We start from the raw sequence: 11596 nt of genomic DNA, 5'->3' as shown, positions 1-11596 counted from the left end.
ATAACGTTTGCCTGTAATGCATGTGGATGTATGTATATGTATATGAATATATATGTATATATGCATATATATATACAAATATATATACATTTTATTATATATATAATATATATGTATATATATATATATATATATAATATATATATATATATATATATATATATGTATATATATATATATATATATATATATATATATATATATATATTATATATATATATATATATATATGTAATGTCCTTTAATATCAATTCACTCTACTCGGAGTAATATATTTTTCATATATGTTACCGAAGGGGAATTTTTAGGTGATAATAAGTCCACCGTCCCGTGGGATCGAACCAGCGACGGACGGGGAATCAGGACTACAGTGACACACTAACCAGTCGGCCATGTAGTCCTGATTCCCGTCCGTCGCTGGTTCATCCCACGGGACGGTGGACTTATTATCACCTAAAAATTCCTTCGAAAATATATGACAAAATTACTTAATATTGAAAATTTGTAGCTTTCTGATATATGAATCACGGTGATGTGATAAATAGTCATAAATATATAAATAATATTAATATATAGATATATATATATATATAATATATATATATATATATATATATATATATATATATATATATATATATATATATATATATATATATAAATTTTATATAAGTATGAATGTTGCAGTACCCGTTGTGTTTTGGCTGCTTTTGAACCACCCCATACTCCATACACTAGCGGAACCAGGGGTGGGGTTGTACCTGGGTACGTGGCCCCGGAAAAATAATGACAAAATAATAATATTGAAAATTTTTAGATAATAATAACATAAATGAGAAATATAAAAACGGGAAAAAGATAAATCTATTATAGAAATAATATATATATACATATATATATGTATGTTTGTATGTATGTATGTATAATATGAGAATTGGTGCTCCCAAGAAATTTTTCTGGATCCGCTAGTGACCCCGTATAACGGAAAACGGCTTAATGCTGCAAAAATATATATATAAACAGATATGTGCATTCATGTGTTAATTTTGCAAATGCTACCAAAACAAAACACTTGTAGACAGGAAACAGGGATGGTAAAAAAATTAATTTCTACTTTGGCCGCCGTAGAAGAGTAAATGAATGTTACATAATAGCTTTTATATCTTCGTCCTTAAATAGTGAAAGCAATGGTCAATAGATACCATAAAATTTACACGTAACTATACGCGAGTATGAAACTTTGTAACGGCAAGACTTTGAGTTTCTGCTTCATGAATTGTCAATGTGCTTTGCATTTGTTGATCACTAGTGATCAAGATTACCCGTTGACCAACTTGAACCGTTCATGTATAGTTACTTCTAGTATTCAGGTTCAGCTTCCTCATTGCTGTGGTGTGTGTACCGTTCATGTATACTGTAGTTCCTTCTAGTATTCAGGTTCAGTTCCCTCACTGTTGTCGTGTGCTCAGAATTCTAATTTTGCTTGTAAACTTATGACTGTGTCTCTCTCTCTTTAGCTTCAATGTCTTGTGTGGTTTTACTTTTGCCACTTGAAGTTTGTAATGCTCAGGGATTAATAAATGTCTTAGCTCTGAAGTTTTTTTCAGATTTATCATTTTCTTTTTCGAATCATTATTGTACATGCATGTAATATTTATTTGTTGCTATTCTTTAGTGTTTTTGTAGTACTTGTTGTATCATCTTCATATTGTATTTTTTTCGTGATAATCATAACTCAATTCACTATCTTCAGTGTTTGTTAACATGTAAACATTTGACTTTGTCTTCTTTTTTGCAATTTCATTGTCTTCTTTTTTACAGTTTCAAAGTTGTTTTTAAAGCTTTTCTTCTTCTTCTTCTTCTTCTTCTTCTTCTTCTTCTTCTTCTTCTTCTTCTTCTTCTTCTTCTTCTTCTTCTTCTTCTTCTTTTCTTTACTTAATGATTCCGTGTCTCTTTAGGTCTGATTTTCCTATCGTGATTTATCATTATTCTTCTTCGCCTGCTCATGCTTATCGTTCATTACCTGATATTGCTCCTTATTATAATTCTTTCTCCTCCTTTCTTGAGCCAGCTACAGTGGTGCAACTTCTTAGACAAGATTTTTTTTTTTATGCATCTTGCTTGGCAGGGTGTTTTGTATAAATAAGTAGTTTTTGAACGAAATTTCCTGCAAGATTGCTTTTGTCTTGTGTGTAGAATAGGTGCGCAAAGGCACGGTGTCTTCATCCGGGCTTAAATATGTAAAATTTTCTCACCACAGAATTAATTTTTATTCATGTTTCTTTTAAAATCAGGTCTGACTAATTTTTTTTACGCAGTCTCATTTTTGCATTATGATGTTATCGTTGCATTCTCAAAAGCAACTTTTGATTCCCGTTAAAATAAAAAGAAATGTGGTTAATGTCTTTTTGTACTTATTTTCCGTCAGTTTCTAGCGGGTACTCACTTAAAGACCGCCCATATATGCGCAGTAGGAGGCGCATTCTCTGATGACTTCGCGCATTTCGGATTCTTGTTTTTACTACCCTTTTTATTCTTTATATACATATATACGTACATATATATATGTATCTATACATATATATATAAATATATATAAATACTATATATATGCATATACTGTATATACATATATATGTGTGTATGTATATATATATATATATATATATATATATATATATATATATATATATATATATATATATGTATGTATGTGTGTGTGTGTGTGTAAGTATGTATGTATGTATGAACTCCTTTTCGTTACGATCGGAAAGTAAAATCTTATTATTATGTTATTTCTGTTTGTCATTGTATTGCCGCTTGAATTTTCTTCTGGTTAATTAATTGTAGCCTACTGGTCAAACATATTTTTGTGTCTATTTTTATCAATGTGAAATTACTGTCTTTGGTCGGCAAAAGTATTTATATAAAATATTTATATACTGCGAGTTCCTTAAAATATACATATATTTAAGGTGCTATTTTCATCGAGAATTTGAAGTGGTTTTCCTTATATTTGTACAGAAATCATCATGTTTTATCTTGTAATGCGTCTTAATAAGTGTATGTAAATATCTACATTAGATATGTGGGTGTATGGTGAATATATGTGGGTATATAATTCATTTGTATGTTGTCTAAGAATCCTCTGTTTCTCAGATTCCTAATTAAGTAAAAAGTACCTAAGGTCTGTTTATTTTATAATGATAGTAATAATAGGTGTTGTCAGAAAAGCATATACTATATTTCACAGATATCTGTTAAAAGAAAATATCTTGTCTTGTGTCATCCAGTGTTCTGTCATGAAGAAACAAACTTAAAACAGTAGAAAAAGAAAAACTTGAATCCATTAAACGGGACCAATTCCTAGAGTGATTGGCAAATGCATTCCTATTCGCAGGGCCCAACTTTCCTCCCGTCAACCAATCAGGGCCTAACTACCCTTCGCTCAGCCAATCAGATCGTCGAGGTGATCCCTTAAGACGTAATCAAGATTACGGACTGCCAAGTAAGAGAATTTTAGCGCATGCCTTTTATGGTCACTCTCCCCCCACCCTCCCCCTTCCCCTCCTCCTCCTCCTCCTCCTCCTCTCTTTGGACATTCCAACACGCCCCTCCCTCCTCCCCCCCCTCCCCCCTCCCTCCCCCCTTTCCGCCCCCTCCCTAATCTGTACTGCCCTTTCTTAGATGTTGCCCTCGCTTCAACCCCTATTTTCAAAAATCCCCTTTTTAAAATATCGTCCTAAATATGATAACAAATAATAATTGTAATTATTGTAAAACTCCAGTGGAATTGTGCATGGGCTATTCCTTCTTTTGTCTCTCAAGGATAAGTAAGGTGTTGTGGTTCCCAGCAAAGAGCCTTCAGTTCTGAATGGTCTTCATGTGGGGGTTTTGTGTAAATGGAAAATAGTTAATTTACCAAAGGACTTTTTTCTGTGTGTGTTAATTTACCAAAGTACTTTTCTCTGTGGGTGTTAATTTACCAAAGTACTTTTTTCTGTGGGTGTTAATTTACCAAAGTATTTTGTTCTGTGGGTGGTAATTTACCAAAGTACTTTTTCTGTGGGTGGTAATTTACCAAAGTACTTTTTTCTGTGGGTGTTAATTTACCAAAGTACTTCTTTCTGTGGGTGTTAATTTACCAAAGTACTTTTTTCTGTGGGTGGTAATTTACCAAAATACTTCTTTCTGTGGGTGTTAATTTACCAAAGTACTTTTTTCTGCGGGTGTAAGTTTACCAAAGTACTTTTTTCTGTGGGTGTTAATTTGCCAAAGTACTTTTTTCTGTGGGTGGTAATTTACCAAAGTACTTTTTCTGTGGGTGTAATTTACCAAAGTACTTTTTTTGTGGGTGTTAATTTACCAAAGTACTTTTTTCTGTGGGTGTTTACGGTCATGTTTCCTCTCAAGATTTAAAGACTATTGGGCTGTGTATGATTTGTATAATTAAAACCAATTTTTACGGTAAATTGTTTAGGTGGATGTTGCTGGTATGATTTCACGTATCAGGTGTTGAAGTGTCTTTGTTGTCGTAAGATTTGCTGTAAGATTTTTCATTGAAAGTGGAAAATCAAGTGAAGACAAGTTGTTCCTGCAAATTTGTCATTCAGTAAATCTCCCCCAAGATTATCAGTTGAGTTTCTTCCACCAATAGATAATTATCAACAAAATATTGTTTACTTACACGACTGAGAGAAGAAATAAGGTTTGACAGGGGATATATGATTCAGTTACCTGATGCTAAGACAAAGATTAAGACTCCTTGTATTTTCTCAAGTTTCATCATTTTTGTAGTTCGTAAGGTATTAGAGTTCTGCCTGGTTTTAGATATAAACAAGTAAAAAATGCGCCGAAGTTTCTTCGGCGCAATCGAGCTTTCTGTACAGCCGCCACATCGTATAATCAAGGCCACCAAAAATGGATCTATCTTTCGGTGGTGTCGGTATAATGCTGTATGAGCCGCGGCCCATGAAACTTTAACCATGGCCCTGTGGTGGCCTATCCTACTGTATATCGGTGCCAGAAGCAAGATTATGGCTAAGTTCAACCTTGAATAAGATAAAGACTACTGAGGGCAGACGGCTGAAATTTGGTATGTCCGATGATTGGAGGGTGGATGATCAACATACCAATTTGCAGCCCTCTAGCCTCAGTAGTTTTCAAGATCTGAAAGCGGACAGAAAAAGTGCGGACGGACAGGCAAAACCGGCTCAACAGTTTTCTTTTACAGAAAACTAATAAAGACAACTGAAATTCTTGCTTTGGCCGCCATTAACTTAGTAACTGATCGCAGGCTAGGTATTTCCGATTGTCATTGTAGATAAAAATAGCTGAATTGCTAGTATTACCGTTCCGTTGCCCTTTACAGGTTGGATATTATCAAGCGGTCATCTGCTAGCTTTTTGCCATGATACCACCAAGGCATATTTTAAAAAAAATGTGCTGGATGTCTGACAAAAAATCTTATAAAAAATTAGCTGCAAATCATCCTATAAATAATAAGCAGAATGAGAGTCATAAACCGTGACCGTTAATAGACTTATAATTGTTTCAATTTTTTTTCACTGTACTTAATCAGCTTTAGACCAAAAAAATATCTTTTCATTAAAAATGACAGAATTGCCAGATCTTTGGCTGGTCAGTTGTCGTCGTAGCAGTTCGGTGTTTTGTCACGTTACTTCACAATAGCGTTTTCATAGATTTAGATGATGAGGTTTTTAAGAGTAGAATGACAGTGATTTGCTAAAGATGATTTTGCAAACGCGTGAAGTAGTGGTTTCTTTGCGGCTCGATTCATGACGTCAGTTTTTATGAACTTGTTTATTTCCCCGCCCCCACCCCCCCCCAAAAAAAAGCAACAAGTATATTAGATACAAGAACATGAGGCGTGGGCGATCATGGGGTAAAAACTGGATTTTAGACTCTTTTTTATAACCCGTCTTGGAATATTTAACCGAAATATTTTTTCATATTGTTTCCTCATGGATCGTATGTATTGTTTCCGCAAGGTATTGATTTCTTAATTGCTCACTGAGAGAATACATTGAAATGCTTTGGGAAAATTTCATGAAAAATCTTTTTTAATGAAAAGGATTCAAGTATTATTTCTTTCATGCTTGAATGAATTCTTTTCTTATTACTGCTCTTAGGAGCTTCAGTATGTGTTCATAAGATGTTGAAGACTTTGAATGTATTACAAAGCTAGCGTATGGTTAAGATGTTGTGATAAGTTCGATCAGCTTCGTATTGACTTCCAGAGAACACTACTGGGATGCCATGAGCTTTTCACTGTATGCTTTTGCTGAATTATGTTTTATAACATGTACCCCTTTCTTAATAATTTATTACCGTGACGTCAGGGTGCTATGTTTATAATGGTCTTAATAGACCGGCATTCAGTTCACTTGAAAATCCTCGTATGTCAGTGTAATTAATTTGACACGAAAAGTCATAATATTGTTTTGCTCTTTATCTGTGCAGAAAAATAATCTTTATTTTCATGCTGTCAGATGGAAAGCTGAAACCTTTACCACTCGAAATGATATCACTAACTTTGTTCCGAAAATTCTGATTAGCACCGCTTGCTTTCTCAAAATAAAAATGTCAGAGCAGTTTCATTATGTATTACGGTAAGAGTCGGAATACTAGCTCCTTTCTTTAAAGAAGCTTTTGAGTTTTAAACACCCTGTTATTACTAAGTTTGCTTCGATCGAAAGGGGAAACAGCTTAATTCAGTTGTAGATGCCGACACGGCCTTTCGTAATTTACTTAGAAGCTCAAAATATACCGAAGATACTTATTCCAATTTGAAGATATCGATGGAGCGACTAGTTTGCTTTGAAATCTTGAGAGCAATACCAATTTTTCTTACGGAGTTCTTAGCTAGCGGTAAGGATTTTAGTTTGAAGATAACTTATTAAATTATCATTAAATCTTAATTTACCGCTTGTCATTTAAATGTGAAATAAAAACGGAGAAAGTTATAGTTCTCCGAAAATGAATAGTGATATTGCTTGTGTTGCTAATCTTATTTGATTGATCACGATGGCAAATCACAGATCCTTGAAAATTGCAAAGAAATCACTTGGTATAGTTAATATGAAAGAGACCGGTACGTAATTAAAGTATCGCTTAGTATTCATCCATGATTCAAGCAGTGTTACTAAGCATAATACTTATAAATTCAGGGTAATGGATGTATGTCCCAAATGCATGCTGGATAATCCATATATAAATTTTTGGGAAAAACTCAATCGGTTGGGAATTTGTCCAGTTTTAGCACAGAAAAATAAATAATTTTTTTATCAGCATATCAGGACGGTGACGGATTAGTTGATATTTCAGCGAAACAATAAAACTAACGTAAAATTAATATGCTGTATCATGGCCATACAGCAGTATCTTTTAACCGTATTACATAGATTTTCGCTCTCTGCTTCGGAGCGAAAGTTTCCCAGGCAATAATATTTTAGTGTTGGTTAAGAGTGTTGTCCATCTAATTCTTGGCAAATTAAGTGGAAAGTGTTTATATTTCTTGTAGAATGCTCCCATTCCTCTGATCTTCTTTTGATGTTTTTTTTTTTTTTTTGATCAATAGAATTTTATAAAAAAATTCCTTGATAATTTTTCCGTGTTGTGCTGTAGTTTGTTTGTATAATGTTCACTTGTCGTTATTACTGTAGTTGGTGTTAGCGTCACTTTGGATATTTAAGTGTGAAATGTATCTTTATCAGTGTTAATATTTGTTATGTAAGTCTGTCTGTCATATATATATATATATATATATATATATATATATATATATATATATATATATATATATATACATATATATATATATATATATATATATATATATATATATATATATATATATATATATATATATATATATATATATATATATTACATTTTAATTACATTTTTAATTGATGAATACAAAAATTGTGACGAAGAGCGAAGCTCTCTCGTAGTTCGTACCAAAGAATTCTCACATACTATATATTTTACCAATCACAAAAAGTAAATGTTCCATCATGTTAACTTGGCCACACAGGTTGTAAGATCAACGGATAGCGTAAGTTCCAGGTACACCACTTGACAAATCGATGTTTCCAAGTAACGAGTTTTATTTCAGGACTGGATTAACCAGAAAAACGCAGCCGGTTTTCTGCGTAAAGGTTTTATGACTTCTTCTGCCGACGTAGAAAGGGTCAGTCATCGCCATGACTTGCTAATTTTCTCTTTCGCCGTATGAGGGGAAACTTTCGGCTGCTTTCGGTGAATCTCTTATATAGTCGTGAGAAGTCCCTGAGTGCAAAATATGGCAATTTAGTGATGTACCTTTAATGCACAGATATGACAGACTCGTGTGCATTCTAGCTGACGTTTGTTGGAAGCTGTGCCTCACAAAATAGTTTTTTAAGGCCTTCATAAAATTTGCTCCTTAGAAAATAGTTTTTTGAGGCCCTGTCGGAAAATAGTTTTATAGTTTTTTCGAGGCTCTTTTGAAATCTCCTCCATAGAAAATGTGTTTTTTTTTTTTTTTTTTTTTTTTTTTTTTGAGGCCTGCAGCTGTTTTGAAACCCACTATTTTGGAAGACGCCAAGCACAAAATGCATATCATTTTGGAAACCTGCGAATTGCTGACCAGAAAAAAGCAGGTAGAACCTCATCCTGTAGGCGCAGTTTTCCTTGAGGCCGCCTTACATTTAGTTCCCTTTTTGCGAAAGCGTGGCATAAAAAAGTCACGCCGTAATAATACCGGTTAGTGCTGCTAAGGAACTGGTTGAGCTTGTGGGGGCTGGGGGTTGGGGTGGGGAGGGGGGAGTCTTCCTCCCCTCCTCTTCAAGGGGGTCACTTTTCGTCTTTGACCGTTTATGGGCTAAGCGTCTGTTGCTGGCCCGTTCTGTGTGCTGTTATCCCGATTTTATCGTGATTATTGTGCTGAGAGAGAGAGAGAGAGAGAGAGAGAGAGAGAGAGAGAGAGAGAGAAAGTTCCAAGTCATCTGTATGATCGTTTCTTGAATATTAATGTTAAGATAGAATTCATTTCCGCTATTTAGCGTTTTGGATTTTTATTCCCCATGCATTAAAGATTATAAATGAAATTGTCGTCATCCCTCTTAGGTTAAACCTTGTTCTTTTATAGAAAGTTAGTTCAGCATAAATGTATTTCCTTTTTATTGAATTATTGCCACCCTTTCGACGGGTTTCTTCCTGGTGTACCCTTTTCTAACATTCAAGGTGCCTTAGTGGCATTGTATTGCCTATGAGGGGCCGAACATATAAATCTACGGTCCCGTGATGAAAAGTAGATGCCATTTTCAATGCTGAATATTGTATTTTTAGGATTTGCTTTTCTTTTTCATGCCTCAGTTTTTTAGTTTTCTGTAAAAGAAAACTATTGTGCCGGCTTTTTCTGTCCGTCGGCCTTCAGACCTTAAAAACTACTGAGGCTAGAGGGCTGCAAATCAGTATGCTGATCATCCACCCTCAAGTCATCAAACATACCAAATTGCAGCCCTCTAGCCTCAGTAGTTTTTATTTTATTTAAGGTTAAAGTTAGCCATAATCGTGCATCTGACAGTGACATAGGACAGGCCAGCACCGAGCCGTGGTTAAAGTTTCATGGGCCGTGGCTCACACAGCATCATACCGAGACCACCGAAAGATAGATCTATTTTCGGTGGCCTTGATCATACGATGTACAGAAAAGTCTTAATTCAACTCTTGATTTTTCAGTTACATTTGCTATCTAAACTGTTCTGTAAATAAATATACTACTGTGGGTTATGATTTACTTATGGACAGTAAAAGTGAACACATCCTTTTCATTAACTTTTATGACTTCTTGTACCAGCGAAGAAAGGTTCATTTATCAGCGTGACTTTCTAATTCCCCTTTCTACAGTAACCCGTAGATTCTGACTGAATCTGTTACTACATTTCTGCAGGTATTTCAGTGATGATCGTTTTTTTTTTTTTTTTTTATTTTTTTTTTTTTTTTACCTGCACGTGCTCGTCTGTGCACAGTTCCGAAGATAATCGGTGGTTGTAGAATGCATAATGAAGGATACGTGGCCGCTCGTGAAAGGGCAATTCAACTTCAGTTGTGGAATACAAAAAAACAATGATAGGACAGATTATAGTTACTTTATTTCGGTTGTTACGGGAAGTCTTCTTTAGAGTTCGCCCACCCCTGACTCACAGGTCATGATAATTCGTCTCATGATTTACGAGGCTTTTGCTTTTCTCTCTCTCTCTCTCTCTCTCTCTCTCTCTCTCTCTCTCTCTCTCAATGGAGAGGGAAATCCGGAAGTGGTGATTCTAGACAACTATGGACGGAGTGAGAAAAGGACTCGCTTTCTTCGCTTTCTTCTTCTCTCATGGAGGAGGCTTCCCGATATTAACATGTACACGTATACTTGATGGTAACAAAAACATGTATGTATGTATGTATGTATATATGTATATATGTATGTATATATATATATATATATATATATATATATATATATATATATATATATATATATATATTTTTTTTTTTTTTTTTTATGCATCTTTTCATTAGCTTTTCTCTATGACTTTATACATGAATGTGTATTTATTGACATACAGCCCTATACACACAAATACCTTACTGTATTCTTACTTTCAAGTATACAAATCTCTCACATGAACAAACCGTTTTACGAATAATAATCTTGTTTTAAGTATGGTGAAAGTTCCTTGACCGCCGCCTGATCATGGGCTATTTTCCTATCTACGGGAAACTTGCATTCTTGTCCACAGACAAGAGCACAAATTTTCCTATGAAACCTGCCTTTATGGAACCTCAGGCGGTGTCTTGTGGGTTCAGAATTCAAGAGGATGTGCCGCTACAAAGGCAGGGCTTTTTGGACGTCGGAAAAAGCCGCCACGTGATTCCTTTTCGAAGACCGTTTGAAGAAGGGTAGTTGCTACCCGCTCTTGCTGTTCTATAGGTCTCTTCCAGCCGAGAATTCGTGTGAAACTGTGAATGCTTTTCGTGTACCTCGGAGAGTTCGTTGTTTTGTAGCTCTCATGCCAGTGCCCCAATTTTTTATTTATTTATTTATTTATATATATTTTTTGAGACCTTAATTTGAAATTGCTTTAGTCTGAATATAAAGTTCATTATCGAGCAGTTGCTTTTTGATGTTCATTAGCTTTAGATATTTAAGTGGTTCATTGCGTTAATCATATTATATATTACTGTCTAAATAGAAAGTATTAGAAAGAACACCTAAAAAAAAACTATAAAATTTAAGGTGCGGCAGCTGCGCCTTATCAGAATAAAGTGGCCATTATTATTATTATTACTATTATTATTATTATTATTATTATTATTATTATTATTATTATTATTATTATTACTGATGCGTTATTGTTAGGTCTTCGTCTGTTGTTATTGCTTATTAGCCGAACAAGTAAAGGGAAGACATAATTTCCCCAACTTATGTCACAAACTCTTTTGTCTATATTTTTCCCCTACCATCCAGGACGAGGTCATTGAATTATTTCCAGACATCTGAATAATCAAAACGGAACAGGGTCAGAGCAGGCGTGGC

The 11596-nt window shown here is 34.4% G+C and overlaps 1 protein-coding gene across 50 annotated transcripts in view; it reads left to right on the top strand.

The window, feature by feature from the left end:
- Window positions 1-11596, top strand: part of nab (NGFI-A-binding protein homolog) — a 698726-nt gene that overhangs the window by 222646 nt on the left and 464484 nt on the right. For 45 of the 50 annotated variants that reach the window (XM_067093707.1, XM_067093703.1, XM_067093682.1 and 42 more), the window contains one exon: window positions 3401-3508. The exons of the other annotated variants lie outside the window; for them this stretch is intronic. In XM_067093707.1, the coding sequence (XP_066949808.1) occupies window positions 3401-3508 (108 nt within the window). The remainder of the gene's footprint in view (window positions 1-3400; window positions 3509-11596) is intronic. 50 annotated transcript variants of the gene reach the window in all.

The sequence above is a fragment of the Macrobrachium rosenbergii genome, chromosome 50 (assembly GCF_040412425.1).
Source record: "Macrobrachium rosenbergii isolate ZJJX-2024 chromosome 50, ASM4041242v1, whole genome shotgun sequence".
Taxonomy (NCBI): Eukaryota; Metazoa; Arthropoda; class Malacostraca; order Decapoda; family Palaemonidae; genus Macrobrachium; species Macrobrachium rosenbergii.
Note: the sequence above shows the minus strand (reverse complement) of the source record. Positions and strands in the feature narration are given on the sequence as shown.